The sequence below is a fragment of the Equus asinus genome, chromosome 23, assembly GCF_041296235.1.
Source record: "Equus asinus isolate D_3611 breed Donkey chromosome 23, EquAss-T2T_v2, whole genome shotgun sequence".
Classification (NCBI taxonomy): Eukaryota; Metazoa; Chordata; class Mammalia; order Perissodactyla; family Equidae; genus Equus; species Equus asinus.
Window position 1 is genome coordinate 50300784 of NC_091812.1, and position 17417 is coordinate 50318200.

At 37.7% G+C, this 17417-nt stretch overlaps 1 protein-coding gene across 2 annotated transcripts in view; it reads left to right on the forward strand.

Moving 5' to 3' along the window:
* The window catches only part of ADAMTSL1 (ADAMTS like 1), an 852153-nt gene that overhangs the window by 216143 nt on the left and 618593 nt on the right, over positions 1–17417 (forward strand). For both annotated transcript variants that reach the window (XM_070495595.1, XM_070495594.1), the window contains exon 2: positions 12524–12643. In XM_070495595.1, coding sequence (XP_070351696.1) covers positions 12524–12643 — 120 coding nt within the window. The remainder of the gene's footprint in view (positions 1–12523; positions 12644–17417) is intronic.

Below are 17417 nucleotides of genomic sequence, written 5' to 3' on the forward strand. Positions count from 1 at the left end.
TTAAGCTCTCTGCAGCAGGAGGTCTGGGGGGCACATCTTTATGTCCCCCAAAGGAGCTAATGTAAGCTAAACAAGGGCGAAGAAAGAAGCTCCTGCCCTAATTAACCTTCATCTTGATTCAGAATATGAGTAGCACCCTGACTTCCAACTCCTCTTAGCTTAGCTTAGCTAATAATGTTGATCTATAGAAACATTTGCCAAGTATACAATCAAAAAAGATTGATTTCTGCCACTGCGTGTGTCCATAGACATCTTTATGTTCTTCTGGGTTTTTTTCTTCATCTTAAAATTCTCCTCTAGCTGCTCATCTCTCTCCTTTTAATTCTTGGCATACATGAGTGTTTAATTTTTACATATAAGATTTAAAGCATAGAAACACATGCATAAGTAATTTCAAGACCATGTCTGCTTCTCCTTGTCATTAGAAGATGTAACAATAATGTGCCTTATGAGTAGAGCACAGACATTCTTCCTTTTCTGTTTCATCTGTTCTTTCATTGTGTAAGTATAGATCTGAATCACAGTTGTCAGATATCCTGAAGCCGAGTATCTTAAGAATTCCGAAAATTGTAGTCTGTTTCTCTTTTGCTAGGAATAGGGTATAATGTGTCTTAAAATGTTTGAGGAAAATAAGGAAGAAGAGAATTGGCTGTATATTTTGGGAAAGTTTCTGCCTTTCTTGAGTTATTTGGCTGTTTTGCCATCTCATATATGGCAAAACAGCCAAATAGGGAGATGTCTCAAAACCCACGTGTTTTCTCTACCCTATACTTAGGAAGGCAGTGTATGTTTCCTCTCACCTGAAAAGATAAGAGCTTGGTGAAGATGGTCTCTAAAGTCCTTCCTTGCACTTTCATTTCAGCACCTGTTTCTAGCAAGTTAGGAAAATCAATAGATCAAGCCCACATTACACACAGTGCATACCCTCTGATGGAATTCCTTTTGCTCCTTTTTCTTTACTTTTTCTTTAACTTCTAGTTCTATGAGAATAAACTTATCTAAGTGTTTGTTTATTTTTCATTATTTTGATTTTTTTTAAGAATCCTTATCTTGTCAAGATAGATATCTAGCTACCTTAAAGATAAAGTAGATATTTTTTAAGCCTAACCCCCCCACCCCAACCCCATAGAGGTAATTCTGCTGGGGTAATGGGGTTTCTTTTCATTGACATTCTGGGACAGATCTTTAAATTCAACTACATCTGGTCACCTTGCCTCAGACCATATTATAGCTGTTTCTCTAAATCAGACCTGAACTAACCAGGAACATCTGTACCAAGAGTTATGAGGCCCAGCTGAACATTTTGGACTAGAATGTTCCATCTCACTTCTTTCTGCTCTAACCTTTTAGCAATTATCTTTGCAATCCTTAGAAATGGTAATTAAAGTTGGTAGAAGAACAAACAGAATACTGAAATGTTTTTAAGCTCCAAACACCAGGTATATAAATGTCAGTACTTTAAATATGGTTATAAGAATGTTTTCATTAACTCCTCCACCGATCTTCTTGGGGATCATATTTAGCCTTTCCTTCAGGGAGTATAACACTGCTAATCAGCTCGCATAGTTGGCAGCCATTAGCTGGGGACACCTGAAGCTACTTCAAGAATCTTTTTATTTTCCCAGACAAGTCTGCTGTAGCAGTAGGAATGGATAGGTATAACGGCATCACAGAATCTCTGTCTAAAACAATGTAGTTACCCACCAATGCAACAACCAAAAATTCCTTTTTATTGTTGTTGTTGAGGAAGATTAGTCCTGAGCTAACAACCGCCGCTAATCCTCCTCTTTTTGCTGAGGAAGACTGGCCCTGAGCTAACATCCGTGCCCATCTTTCTCTACTTTATATGTGAGATGGCTGCCACAGCATGGCTTGACAAGCAGTGTGTAGGTCCTCACCCAGGATCTGGGCTGGCAAACCCTGGGCAGCTGAAGCGGAACATGCAAACTTAACCGCTGTGCCACCAGGCTGGCCCCCGAAAATTCTTTTAAAGTTAAGGAGATGGTTTTCTAAGTGGACCCTTGGTACAATGAAAGCAGTTTATTCAATGCCACTGCCCCCAGCTCTCCGTACAAGTCTGTGAATGTGTGCAGAGTCACTGATTCTCACATATGATAAGCTGATTAAACCTCTTCTAATGGGTGACTGTGAGTTTGAAGACACTTATAAACATTATTATTTTAGTACTTATTCTAATAAATCTCTGAAATACTTCTCCTCCTGCATTATAATGTGGAAATTTCTTTAGTAAGATTATATGCTTATAATTTTTTCCTATTTTTTACAATTGAATTATGATTCATTAATTTCCCCATCTCACTGCCTTAGAATATTCCAACCAGGAACAAGGTCATTAGGATTAATAGAAAGGGGCCACTGAGTATAAACTGGATTTTTTTTCACAGCATTTGGGTCCATTAGAATAGTCCTACCAGGAATAGACTGCCAAATGATTAACTCCCTTCCAAAAATCAGGAACTCTTGTTTATTGCCAAGTGGAATTTACTAACATCAGGCAAACTCAATTTGTTATCAAATGTCAGGACCTTTAATAAAGTTTAAAAGATCTATATATATATTTTTAAATTATTTTACTGAGGTCACATTGATTTGTAACATTGTGTAAATTTCAGATTACATCATTATATTTCAGCCTCTGTAAAGACTGCATCATGTTCACCATCAATAATCTAGTTTCCATCTGTCACCATACTTATGTAACCTTTTACGCCTTTTGTCCTCCCCTAACCTGCTTCCCCTCTGTTAACCACCAATCTATTCTCCTTATCTATGTGTTTGTTTGTTTATCTTCCACATATGAGTGAAATCATATGATATTTGTCTTTCTCTGTCCGACATTTCGCTTAGCATAATACCCTCAAGGTCCATCCATGTTTCTGTAAATGGCATGATTTTGTCTTTTTTATGGCTGTGTAGCATTCCATTGTATATACAGATATTTCATCTTCTTTATCCATTCATCTCTTGATGGGCACTTGGGTTGCTTCTAAGTCTTGGCTATTGTGAATAATGCTGCAATGAACATAGAGGTGCATACCTCTTTTTGAATTAGTGTTTTAATGTTCTTTGGATAAATACCCAGAAATGGAACAGCTGGATCATATGGTATTTCTTTTTTAATTTTTATTTATTTTTTTCTACTGTGGTAACCTTGGTTTATAACATTATATAAATTTCAAGCGTACATCATTGTATTTCAATTTCTGTGTAGGTTACATCATGTTTACCACTCAAAGACTGATTACAATCCATCACCATACATATGTGCCTAATCATCCCTTTTGCCCTCCTCCCTCCCCACATCCCCTCTGGCAACAAACAATCCAATCTCTGTCTCTATGTGTTTGTTTGTTGTTTTTGTCTTCTATTTATGAGTGAGATCATATGGTATTTGACTTTCTCCCTCTGACTTATTTCACTTAGCATGATACCCTCAAGATCCATCCATGTTGTCACAAATGGCAAGATTTCATCCTTATTTATGGCTGAGTAGTATTCCATTGTGTATATATACCACATCTTCTTTATCCATTCATCCCTTGATGGGTACCTAGGTTGCTTCCATATCTTGGCTATTGTGAATTATGCTGCAATTAACATAGGGCTGCATATATCTTTATGCATTCATGTTTTCATGTCCTTTGGATAAATACCCAGCAGTGGAATAGCTGGATCATATGGTAGTTCTAGTCTTAATTTTTTGAGAAATACTGGTTTCCATAGTGGCTGCACCAGTTTGCACTCCCACCAGCAGTGTTTGAGGGTTCGCTTTCTCCACGTCTTCTCTAACACTTGTTATTTCTTGTCTTTTTAATAATAGCCATTCTGACATGTGCAAGGTATTATCTCATTGTGGTTTTGATTTGGATTTCCCTAATAATTAGTGATGTTGAACATCTTTTCATGTGCCTGTTGGCCATCAGTATATCTTCTTTGGAAAAATGGCTGTTCATATCCTCTGCCCATTTTTTGATTGGGTTGTTTGTCTTTTTGTTGTCAAGTTGTATGAGTTCTTTACATATTTTGGAAATTAATGCCTTGTCAGATATATGATTTACAAATATTTTCTCCCAGTTGGTGGGTTGTCTTTTCGTTTTGTTGATGGTTTCCTTTGCTGTGCAGAAGGTTTTTAGTTTGATGTAGTTCCATTTGTTTATTTTTTCTATTGTATCCCTTGCCGCATGAGACATGGTACTTGAAAATATGCTGCTCAGACTGATGTCAAAGAGCATACTGCCTAAGTTTTCTTCTAGAAGTTTCATGGGTTCAGGTCTTACATTCAAGTCTTTAATCCATCTTGAGTTAATTTTTGTGTATGGTGTAAGATAATGGTCTACTTTTATTCTTTTGCACGTGGCTGTCCAAATAAATGATCCTGACACCATTTATTGAAGAGACTTTCCTTTCTCCATTGAATGTTCCTGGCTCCTTTGTGAAAGATTAGCTTTCACTAGATGTATGTTTTATTTCTGGGCTATCAATTCTGTTCTATTGAAAAAGATCTATATTTATTTCTATTTAGAGTCTACTTCTTTGAAAATTTAGATAATATTTTGAATTTCATTTTGAACTATTCTCATTCTGGGCTTAGTATATCAATATTTTAAGAGCTAGTGCTAGGATAGTCACCCTTTGGCTTGATTTCCTTCAAACTGGAAGTTACTTAGACTTTCACATTGGGAACAGATTTCTCTCTTCCTTCCCTTGATCTCTGGGTCACTTCAATTTTTAGGATCAGATGGTAATGATGCTAAGAAGGCAGGGGTACATGGGCTCTTTGGGTCCATGTAAGATCTCATCATTTCCTCCTATCACTTAGTAGTAATTCTCAGAACTGGAGCTACAGATTTTTTTGGCTCCAAGGAAACTTTCTATTGAGTTATTTATTCAATAAACATTTGAGGGTGCCCCTTGTGCCAAGAACTCATAACCTTGGCACCAATCATTTCACTATCTAGTGATGTTTAAATACAGGTGTGTATTTAGATAACACAGTGGCCAGTTACTTAAGTTGTTTAAATTATTATTCTAATCTGATGAGAATTTACAACTTCACTATCTTAATTCTTAGTAAATGATGAACCAAAATATGGGCATAAATAAACTTTACAAAATTTTTTTGATAGGAAAAAAATCTAACACTGTGGTTTTCAGTGCTACACTTTTTAAGTAATATTGAAACCTAAATCTTCCCCCATGGGACATTAGCTTGGCTACATTTCATTTTTCACAAAAAACTAAATGAAGAAACAAGAACAATAAACTGATAATTTGAGAGCATGCTTGTATATTTAAATTTCTATTATTTCTACAGCCCTTTCTCCCAACCTACAAGTAAATGGCCACCTCTCCCGGAGTCACAACATTATAGCTGCTTGAAAGTTCCAACCATAATCCACTGCCATCATCAACACTACAATTTCTATAGAAATTATAACTCTTCCTTAATTATAGTAGAGATTCCAAAGTGTGAACCACTGTTGCTCTGTATTATAGCTTTCCAAATTCTAGTCACAACTCATTGAGCAAACTTAAAAGGAGTAGGAAATTCTGAGGGAGGATTTTTATCTTTTCTTACTACACCAAACATGCTCATTGTGAGCAGTCAAGTCAGAATAACTAGTATTATCTGGAGCCGCTGAAAGTCAGGTCGAGGAGGGAAATGATTGGTGCCAGGTCATGATGGGAGGGAGTGTGAAGTAGAAGACAGAAGTATATCGTAGATGTAGTTTGAGTTTCTGACTGGATCCTAAAGCCAAATGCAAAAGCTTTTCTTATTATTCAGTGACTTTTGTTGTTTTAGTTTTAAACTACCTTTACGGCCTTTCCCCATAATGGGGTAGAGAATAGGGACTAATTTGAAAGACTCCCTTGTTTCATGTATTTACCCATGTCCCTCTCTGAAATCTCTGTATGGTTGATCGCTCAGCCCTGTTAGAGAGAACGTATACCACAACAATAAATTGCTTCCATGCCTTCCTGGATCTAATGAGATTCTATTCTGGGAGCTGGTATTTCTACATTCCTGGGTTCTCTGAGGAGTACTTTGGTGTGCCAACAATCAGAGGAGTCACTGTTTGAAGCCGGAAATCAGACTGCAATTGGAGAAGCAATCTTCATCACAGGGTACAAATTCTAGCACGTGGCAGTCTTCATGCTTCTTGGGGAGCAGTCCTTAGGAATCTAGAAATCCTACAGAAACAGATAGGTGTCTCAATAGTGATTACTTGTTTCTCAGCCTATTCCTGCAGGTGAATAACTGGGTTTGAATCCAGCAGAGACTTGCATTTTTAAGAGATTCTGTCTCTGGTCCTTAATCCTAACACAGCCACTGACCATGTACAAAATTCCTCCACTTCTCACATTTCTGTTTTCCTGTCTGCAGAACTAACACCACTGAACCACAAAATGCCATGGGGTGCCAGTTCTGATGCATTTTTATGGTATGCTAACTACCTTATAACTGCAAGGTGAGTTTTGATGTGTCAAATATAAAGTAACAATATTTTCTGATCAAAAATCAGAATACCTGGTTTGACCATGGCAAATAGAATTTTAAAAATCTGAGTTATTCTGGAAATTTTCAAGTTTCCATCAATGTTTTGTTGAATTCGGGGACTGGGCTTGATAGCCCAATGAGCCATGGTCTCTGTTCTCAGGGAACTAATTCTCTCTGATAAGTTGGATGTAATGCTGTCATCAATGTATTTCATAGAAAACCAATAAAAGGAAGTCTAAAAATGATGAAAGTCAGTATAAGTTTGGGTTCTTCTTGTTAATATTTTCTCTTGCCGTAAATGACATGTTAAATATCAGTGCCCCCCAGAGTTCTTATCTCAACTCTCGTATCTTCTCACTCTCCATACTTTCCCTTGGCAAGCTCATTCGGGCAAGTATCATGTACTCCCCAGATGATTCCAACGCTTACATATCTTCTCCAGAACAGTCTCCTTCCTGTGCATGAAGTTCAGCTGTCTTTGCCCTAGGCAACTCAGACTCCACTTCTCTGGAACCAAACTCCTCATATAACCCACATACTTGCTTCTCCTCCTATATTTCCCATTTTGTTGAGTGTGCTACTATCCACTCAGCTCTTCTGCTCAAATCCAGCCAGAAAATATATGCAAAAACTGAGACTTATTCCCTGTATTCGGTTGGCCACCGAATCTTATGATTCTTTCCTTCCCCATCAGCCCCTCAGGGCTTTATAAGTTCTTATCTGAATAACTGCAATGATCTGAAAACTAGTCCCCTCATCTCCAGTCTTGGCTCCTCAGAGCCACCAAAATATTCTTAAGTGCAAACAAGACTGGCTGCTTAAGTCTTTCAGTGACCATGATTCATAATCTGGCTTCTGCCCGCTGTACAAATTCAGTTCCTGTCACTTGCTGTCATGTACTCCACGCTCCTCATCGTAGACTACTTAAAACACACCAAACGAAATAAGATGTGTCAAGCCCCCATGCCGTTGCCTGGGCTGTTCCCTCTTCCTGAAACAGCAATCTTCCTTCCCCATTCTCGTTCCCCTTGTCTAGCTGGTAAATTGTCCACACTTCCTTTAACCAGCATTGTAGCCTTTCATAACCTTTCTGGGAGAAGTAATCACCTTTGCTCTGTGTTCTCTTATCGTCCTGTGCTCACCTACAACTTTTCATTGTATTAATTAGGGGAGATTAACTGTAGTAACAAATAGTCTCTAAAATGAATAATGGTTCAAGCACAGTAGACTGTTACTTCCTGATCATGTTACAGTATTAAGTAAGTGAATACAGTATTAAGTAAGTGAACAGGTCATGGGATGTCCTTCCTGCATGCAGTCATTCAGGGAGCCAGGCTAATGGAGCTTCTGCCACGTTTAGCAATTGACTCCAAGATTTATCTTAGACTATCTTCGTTCCAAACAGACCCAAGGGCAAGAGAGCATGGAGGAGGGAATGTGGGAGATATTTATGTACCAGGCCTGGTAGTAGCACCCTTTATTTCCACCAGCTAAAACTCAGTCTTGACCACCTTAACTGCAAGGAGGCTTGGAAATGTGCTCTAGGTGTGTACCAAAGATGATAAGAAGATGGTGGCTTTTTGTGAGCATCTAGCAGTTTCTGTCACATCTATGTACTCATTAGTATGGCTATGCCCTGAAAGGAAGAAATATGTCCGATAGTGAAGTTCCTAGCATGAGACAGTACTTGAGTAAATGTGTGTACATATGAATGAATGAAAGAATGAATGAGTAAAGTACTACTTTGGATTTAAATAATTTAAAAAATAAGCTTGAAATAGAAGTATAAGATTTATATAATATTTATGTATTTTTATGTATATTTATATATTTATGTATCTCCTTTATCATAACAGTGTTTTAAAACACACAAAATATAATTATTATCATCCATGGTTGATAGATCCAGATATGGAAAACTAACTTAATACTGACTAGATTAATTTGGGTATTTTAAATTGCTTAATTACTAATAGTGTTCATGGATAGAAATGAAATTAGAGACAGACATGCTCAGGATATCTACAGGGGGAAAATGGGTGTAATTACATTCATATAACTTGTATATTCTTATCTGTTCTCAGGATTAAATTAAATTTTAGTTTAATTAAGACCTTATTCCTTGGTATCACATAAAAGTGTTTAGTAAGTTGAGCATCTTGGTGAGAATTATGAGACTTATAAAATGTCAAGGATCTCGGGAAATACAAACAGGCAGAAGCTCTTTCTAAAACAAATACACAGTTATGATTGAGAATTCAAGTATAAACCCAAAGGACAAAGTGTTTGCTGTGTCGACGAAAATAATCCATAACCAATCTGTAAATGAAAATTTGGGTGAGTTTATTCTGAGCTGAAATCTGAGGATTATAACCTGGGAGAGTCTTTCCACAAAGGAACAGAGCACTCCAAAGAAGTGGGGGTACATAGGGCGGTAGGGCGGTTATATACCCTCAAAGAGGGTGTTTCACATATGATTGAAATGTCCCTCCCACAATAGTCACAAGATTGCCCTGTCTGCACAGGGCTTGATGGACACAGCAGGTAGTGGGTCTGCTATCTTGGTGGGCATAGCAAGAGGCAAGTCTATTGTCTCGAGCTGGGCGGTCACAGGTGAGTGCCGCAATCAGTTCCTAGCCTAAGGAAAGATGCTTAATCCTTAAGGAGACGCCAATGTCGGGAGGGGGAGGGAAGTTGCACCTTTATCTCAAGGGCCTTTTGCTCTTGCCTTAGGGAATCTCTAAAGCAGATATACAATGCATGCTCAATGGCCTCGTCAGGCCCTTTTGGAAAGACAAGGTCAGGCCGAATTAGGTTTACACCAAATGGCTTCCTCATATATTCCAATATATCCTATTACTTGCCATTTTTATTTGACAGCTGAATATCCTTCATTTTTGCAGGATTAGTGAGTATTCAGTCTTTATATTTGACATCTCACTATCTCTTTTGGAGGATATTTGAGTCATTTTTGTCTTTCTTTAATCAGTTTAACAAAAGAAACGTATTTTCCACAGGCATAAAAATTCTCACAAAGACAATGCACCTAAGTTTCTTAGTCTTCTCTTCAGACTTTAGTTTTCAAGAATTCTAGCATTGAATGACTAAAAGCAGCCACCATCTTGAATAATCGAGTTAAAATTCAAAATAGCCTAGAAGGTTTGGAGATGTGGGGGCCTGGAATTGGCCACCCCAAGATATGTCTCTTTGGCATGATGATTATTTGAGGCTGGTTCCTTTGCAGACAGGAAAGCAACTGAAAAGTAGAATTTACTTACCCTTGTAAGAGACATTTACATTGTAAAGGAACTCTCCATCTGTAAAGATATCTCCCTCTCTACCAGGAAGAAGGGGAAATGACCTTATTTCTAGAAACTCTTAATCAATGGGGAAGACAAAGACTTAAATCTGCATAATAATCTTATTCCTGTTTCTGGTAACCTCTTGTAACTGACTCCCCTCACCCCCAACATCTTCCTTTGTCTTTAGATATTTAAGGTGGGGGCTTCAGCCATTTTGACGAGTTGCTCAGCTTGCCTGACCTCTCCCATGTATACATGTTTTGTTTAATTTTCTCCTGCTATTCTGTCTCATGTGAATTCAATTCGTTCTCCAGCCAGAGGAACCCAGAGATGGTAGAGGAAACGTCTTCCTCCCCTACAGAGAAATGATTCATAATGTATAAGATTCAGTAGTGATCAGCATACATTAGTCCTTTTGAAAAAAAAGTTAAAATGCACCAATTCTAGGTCACTATAAATTTGGGTCTTGATCATTTTCAGAAAGAGAGCTGCACAACTACAGCTATTCCTTATCTAGAACTTGAAGAGCTGTGGGTGATCCTGAAGACCAAGCCCATGAATTTGTAATGGACCCAGTAGGAAGTGGGGAATCCCTGAGTGCTTCTGAGCAGGGAAGTTACACGGTCAAGACAGGTTTTGAAGTGTATTTAACTATAGACTCAAGGAATGATTGACCCTGATGGGAAAGGAACTAGGAGAAAATTAACTTTAAATGTAATAGGAATAAGTTAGCTTAGCTAGAAGGATACATTTCCAAGAATTAATTTTGCAAATTCTACCTCTACTTATTTAGTACTGGTTAATTCTTACGAAACTTAATGTAGAAGAAACAAGATAACTTGATGATTATATCAATTTTCTGTTGCTGCCATAATAAATTACCACAGATTTAATGGCTTAAAATAAAACGAAAGTATTACTTCACAATTTCTGTAGGTCAGAAGTCCAGCAAGGCATGGCTGGATTCTTGCTGAGTCTCACTGGGCTAAAATCAAGGTATTGGCCTAAGATGTAGTTCTCATTTAGGGCTCAGGTCCTCTTCCAAACTCACTCATTGTTGGCAGAACTCATTTCCCTCTCACGCTTCCCACGGGTCCCCCTCCATCTTCAAGCTGCCCGTGACAGGTCAAGTCCTTATCACACTTTGAATCTCTCTGACTTCCTCTTCTGCCCTCAGCCCAGAGAAAACTGTTTTTAAGGCCTCATATGATTACATACAGCCCACCCGAATAATTCAAGGTGATAATCTTATTTTGAAGTCGACTAATAAGTAACCTTAATTACATCTGCAAAGTCTCTTTTGCCGTGTTAAACAATATATTCACAGATATGACACTAGGGAGTGAAGGAGCCCAAGATTCTGTCTACCACAATGATATGGGTTATACTATCTAACAATAGAGGCTATTTGCATATAAATTATAGACAATTATACTCCTTTCCAAAAGAGTTGGGTTTTAAAATGATTTTAATTTATTATGAACTATTACAGACATTCAAGAAGGTCTAAATTAATATGATGAACATACAACATATTCCTTACTGGTATTATCAATACCATAAAAAAGGTATAAAATTTAGTATGTATAAAACAAAAAGTTAAAACACTATGGAGATAATATAACACTCATTTATAATAGCCATTGCAGATGTTATAAATATGGTCAAAGATTTCATGAATGTTTAAAGCTTAGACTTTTGCTTGTTCCTTGAGCAGAATGTGCTTTTGATGATAATAATGGCTGTTATTTGTTGATGACTTGCTATATGCAAGTCACTGCATTAAGTGCTTTGTGTATCTTATCTCCTATTTTCTCAGCAATCCAATAATGCTGATATCTTTCCTGTTTTATGATGGGTAAATCGAGGCTCAGAGAGGTAGTGGGAGGCCTTAGTGAACTGATTATTCCTTGAATTTATAGGAGTTACATAACAATTTGTCCTTCGCCAGAGGAGGTTTGAGTAGCTCAGTAGCAAAATGATGTAATGAAAAGAAGAAGGTTTTAGAGTCAAATCTGTATTAAGTGCTGATTTCAACACTTACTAACTTGGCAAACTCCTCAAACTCTTTGTACCTACATTTCCTAAGTGTAAAGTGTGGCTAATAACTGATACCTCCTGAGACTGGTGCAAGAAACTGGTATGTGATAAGCTCTAGATAAAAGTTCGCCAATATCTCCCTCCAGAGAGTCCAAAGTGCACCTGGTCCTAAAGCACTTGAAGAACTCGGGGAGTTAGTCCTGGGCTCAGGCCAGCCCCTCTGATCTGGTGGATGTTAATGGGACATCAGGATCCACCTAGGTGCTCAGATGTATGGGACTAGGGATAGATCACTGGGGCCCAAGATCCCTACGTGGCAAATACGTATGGGCAGCCCAATGGAATGAATCTAGGAGCCTGACCACGCTGGGTCAGGCCACAAAGATGACTTAGAATCACTGAATATTGCCATCATACACCAGTCAATTAAGAGGCACAAACTTAGCGGGGGATTTTCCTGACATCCATCCAAGGAGCCACAATGCCAGAATCTTCCAGTGGCTCTCACATTAATATGTATTTGTGTGCATTGTTTTTGATTGCTCTAATCAGACTTGAAATGAATCCAAGAGGTTTCTACAACTCCTAGACATTAATTCCTCAGTGCCCCCTTCCCCCAGGCTCTGTCTGAAGGCTTAATTCAGCTATCTTATCTCTCTAGGTATGTGGAGACCAAAGCCAAGGGGCTGTTTTCCTGAGGGAATTTACGCTGATTCGAAGAGAGAGCCTTCATGAAGATTTCCTGTCTGACTTCTTGAATAGTCACAAAACTGAAGACTCGGTACAGTGTCTCTTCTATTTATTCTTAGAAACACAGAAGTTCAGTTGCTAATTCTGACTTGTGATGGTTGGTTTTAGAAAGTCTGAAGAGATTTGGGTGGTATTTTCTCATATCTGTGAGAAGGAGAGAGGAGTGAAGTGATGGGGCAGTGGACAGACTGTGTGGGGCAACTTTCTAACTTTTTCTGTGTCTGGCAAGCTTCAAACATTTCACTGGAGCGTTAAAGTTTGTTTGGGCCGGAGTGTGGAGGATTCACATTAAAATAACTAATGTTTTGCCAGTGAGTCTGAACATGAAATGGTAATAATTTAAATGAGTGAAGAAAAAAGGAGATTTATATGTAAAGCCGAAATGGTTTTATGGGTCAATGGAAATTCCGCTGTCTTCCAATCCTGGTTTCTTAGTGGATATTTTTACTTCAAAGTATTAGTCATATTTATTTTATGAAAGTTTGTTTCTCTGGTGGTAGTTTTGAAATAAAAAAGTCTAGAAAATGAGCTTTCCAATGAAAACAAGCAGTATCGTTGACTGGAGATGTCAAAGATGCAGGTCCCTCTCTACCGGCAAATGAAACGGTGATTTGTAATTTGTACTTTATTGTGAGAACTGGATTGGTGACTTCTGAAAGTTCTAAATGTGGCTCTTCCTGGTGATGACTGGTGCTCAGAAGTCCTCACATTGGCATTAGCGAATGCTGTATGCACAAGCCAGTGGATTTCTTGTCCAATCATAAAATGGTAGGACCACGGAAAGTAATGCCTTAGAACACCTCCAAAGCAAACACACAAGTGACTTTATTTCTACTTCCTCTACCTGCCTCCTTAAAGCCCTCTCTCAAGAGGGTGTTTCTTCCCTATTTATCTCATAAATCAGACACTGAGTAAATTAGCCCTCTCAGTAGCCACTCACAGGCTGCCTCCTACTGTTCTTGTCATTTCCATCTTCTCTATGATGGACATTCACATTATTCTCAGAGCGTGTGCCCCAGCATGGGCACGAATTGTGGGGAAGTTTCCCAAGGGTACTATAATTAATTTTCATATGGTTCATATATTTTTTTTCTCAGTAAACAGAGCCTGCCTTTTAAACTTATATTATTTGCTCAAGGCTTTTTTGTGACCTACTATGGTATAAACACATTGCCACCTAAGTTTTACTACTCCTTCCTGTGAACAGTATCCTGTAATTATATTTTAATTTTGTCTCATTGGATGTTATGCAAAATTTGAAATATGTTAGCTCGTTTTGGATTTGGATTATGCAAAGTCCTGGAAAGTGGTGCTATGTGGATACTCTATGCAAACTTCATAAGCAAGTCTAATTATTACATAATTTATACCATAAAGGAAATTGAATAATATGAACTAATTATGAACATAATGGAATTGTCATACCAGTGCCCCTAAAAACAATTTTTTTTACTTGGCAAGAATTGATGGGTGTCATGAACCTTGTTATTACATAGCATTACATTGATTTACATCATAATGAAAACTGTACACGCTTCTGAATTTCATCAAACCTACTGAGATCAAAAGTAATTGAGTGAGCGGAAGCGTTTAACCTGAAAGAGGAATTACCTACCAACACAGACAAAACTGGGGTTGTACAAGGAAATGTGAGGGAAAGAAAATATCAAAGTTTCCTAAATACCAGAAGCTAATTCAGCTTCCTAATAAGTTTATAAAATTCTAACAATTTCTGTGTCTCTCTATCTAAGGACTTCATTTGACTCACAGGATATAAAACTTTTAAAGTGTAACTTTATTTTCTAAATAGACTTTAAAAGATGAATCGCCATAATCTCTGTGTTTCTCTAAAGGGAAGAGTTCAAACATGACCTGTTACTTGGATTAATAGCCAGAAAAGTGGAAATTCCTTTTGTGCCCCTTATATGTGTGTTTCTACTATATTAGGAGGAGGATCTTCAACAGAATGGGAGAATCATCAACAAGAAAGCTTCTCGGTATAGATCACAAAAACCACTTGACAAAGGCAGGTGGGTGAGAGAGGAAAAGTAATTGAGCAGTGTAATCTGTCTGTACAATTCTATCTGCTGGCAAGTAAGTTCTCCCTCATATTCCAGACATTTCTGCACATGTTTCACCTCCCCTACTGGATTAGTAGCTCCGATCCTTGTGGTTGGGATCCATGTTGATTCTCACCTCCCTAGTGTTACCAAGCAAGGGCTTGCCACCCGGTGTGCAGAAAGAGCTAATTATTACAGCATCAGTCTTTGGGAAAAGAAAAATAGCTTTATTTGTGAGATCGATCTGCAAGGAGGCAGGAGGCATATGCTCTCAGATCTGTCTCTCCAATCCAGGGCTTGGGGTACACTTTATGGGATGAAGGGCAGAGCGGTCTGAAGTGTGGAGATGGATGACTGGAGGTAGGGAGGAGTGAAGTAATTGATGATCTGTGCAAGCATAGTCAAGCTTCAGGGCTCTTCATAGGATGTGTGTTCACAAAATGGTGGTGTTGGTATGATCTAAGGGTAGAGTTTTCAGCCCTTTGATGTCAAAAGGGTCTCTTATTGGGTATTTAAGGAGGCCCAATTGATGGGTTGGTGGTCTCAACTGCCTGAACCGGACGAGGGAGGGCTCTCAGTTCCTGAAAGACAACTCTTAATTACTCTGTTGATAAGGGGTCAGTTGAACTGGTCCTAGTAGGCTGTTGGTTACACTAGTGCCTAGTCCTGTGCTTGAATATGATAAATACTCAATTGTTTTAAGTTTTTTGATGAAGAAAACCCAGCAGACTATTCTCTATTGCCCTGTTCTTAGCATTTTATAATGAAAACACTGTGAGATTCCATCACAGATTATGCATGAAAAGGGCTTTATAAATGTGAAAATCCTTCTAAATGTAAAGTGTTATTGTTAAAATGGTATGAAAGACTTCAGTTTTTAATGAGGTGATGAAAGAATACTTGAGATTATCTTCCATGATGTCCTTTCAAGCCAGTTTATAATAAAGAATGTGAATTCGGGAATGTTTGCCTACTAGAAATTTATAGTTGTGGAAGTAACAAATTTATCCCCCAATAGGTATAACATTTTGGACAGAAGTAGCATTAACTATAGGAAACATCTTGTCACACTCCTGGGTAAAATTATTGCTATCCACTTTTTAGGCTTTTAATTTTGCTTCTCTCATACTCTTTCTTTATCCTTTCAAATAAATTTTGAAAACCAGAAACAGTCGGATTTATCTTATTTGTGGTACTCTTTCACCTAAAAGCTTAATTTATTTTGGTCATTTTTAACCTCTAAGTGACATTTCCTCAATTCCTCAACTGGGGCCTTTTGGCACCAATTGGCTTTTACAATACATTAGAAAAACTTTCTAGTTAGCTTCCTCTCGGAGGGCTAATTCCATTCACCACACTTTGAAAAGCTATCTAAGTGAGCCATTGGTCTAGAATCCACAGCAGGCAACTGAACTTCCAATCATTGTGTGAAACTCTGCCTGTGTATGGTTCGCATTGTTTGCAGAAATAGGATGTTTGTCAAAAGCTGTTATTCATTATTGGAATAGTTGATCACGTTGGTTTTGGTTGTCAGCTGGATACAAAATCAGGGTAATAATTAACATGAAATTCATTACAGAATGAGATTCTCTTCAGTATGTAATTAGTGCAAACCTCAATTGCCTGTAGCTTTGTGGTTCACAAAGGAGTTATTTAAGCCACTGTTGTACCTTGGTAGAAAAGAAAAGTTATTTAAATATTTATTCCACTTGGGGATAGTGTTCCTTTTAATAACTGGTAAAATAGAGGTGTCGTTTGTGGAATAGAAGTGAGCTTTCAAGAGAGGATCCTCAGAAATGCCTATTGTTAATGACTGTGTGTGAAAAGGTAGAGTTTGTTTTTTAGGTCAAGTCATTAACCGTCTGAAGCTCAACTAAACAAAAAATTCAATTTATTAAAAATGGTTCTGCTTTAAAGTGAATTTTTTTGTCTCCCTCTGTTTTGAGGAAAGAGGTGGAGACAATTGTAGTTTCTATGAACTGAAAAATTAGTTCAACCAACACGTAGGCACTTATGTAAAGTGGAAAATAACTATTTCCATATGTTCTCAAGGTGTTCACCAACCTCCACAACGCTGCCAAGGGAAAGGAAACGTTAGAATTTAACTGCTAACATCTGAAGATAATAACTTAATTTGCTTAATTATACTTCTAAGCTGGCTACTATTTTAGAATATTTAATGGACATAAATACAAGGAAGTAGCAATGTGTCCAGAGCACTGAGGTTACTGAAGAATGGCTCACCTTGTGGCTATCTTATTAGCATCTTCCCACCTGAATTCATTCAGCACACTCTTCACAGATTACCTTTTCCCAAAGCAAAAGTTTAATCTATTTGTTCCGCATAAGCATTTACGGAATAAAGAGAAGAAGGAACTAATATTTAATTGTAAATGCACACATGCTCAAAGCTGCTTATAGCTTCATAAAGCCTTATTGATTAGTGATCACTATATTTTCTATTAACTGTTCATGCAAAGGAAAATGTGCAGTGATATTCAAGGAGCCAGATGTTTTAAAAGTAGAAGTGCATTCCAATTCAGTCTTTGATTTTTGTGGCATGCTTCAGGTATAACTTGAATTGGCTATCAAAATTCCTCCTTGGGAATATGTGCTGAGAAAGAAGACTAGATTTGGTTTCTAGTACATTTGCTACTTCAAGTTATATAATATGATATCAAAAATAAAAAATCAGAACACCCTACAAAGTATATGTAATATGTCACCCTGTGAGAGTTTTAAATG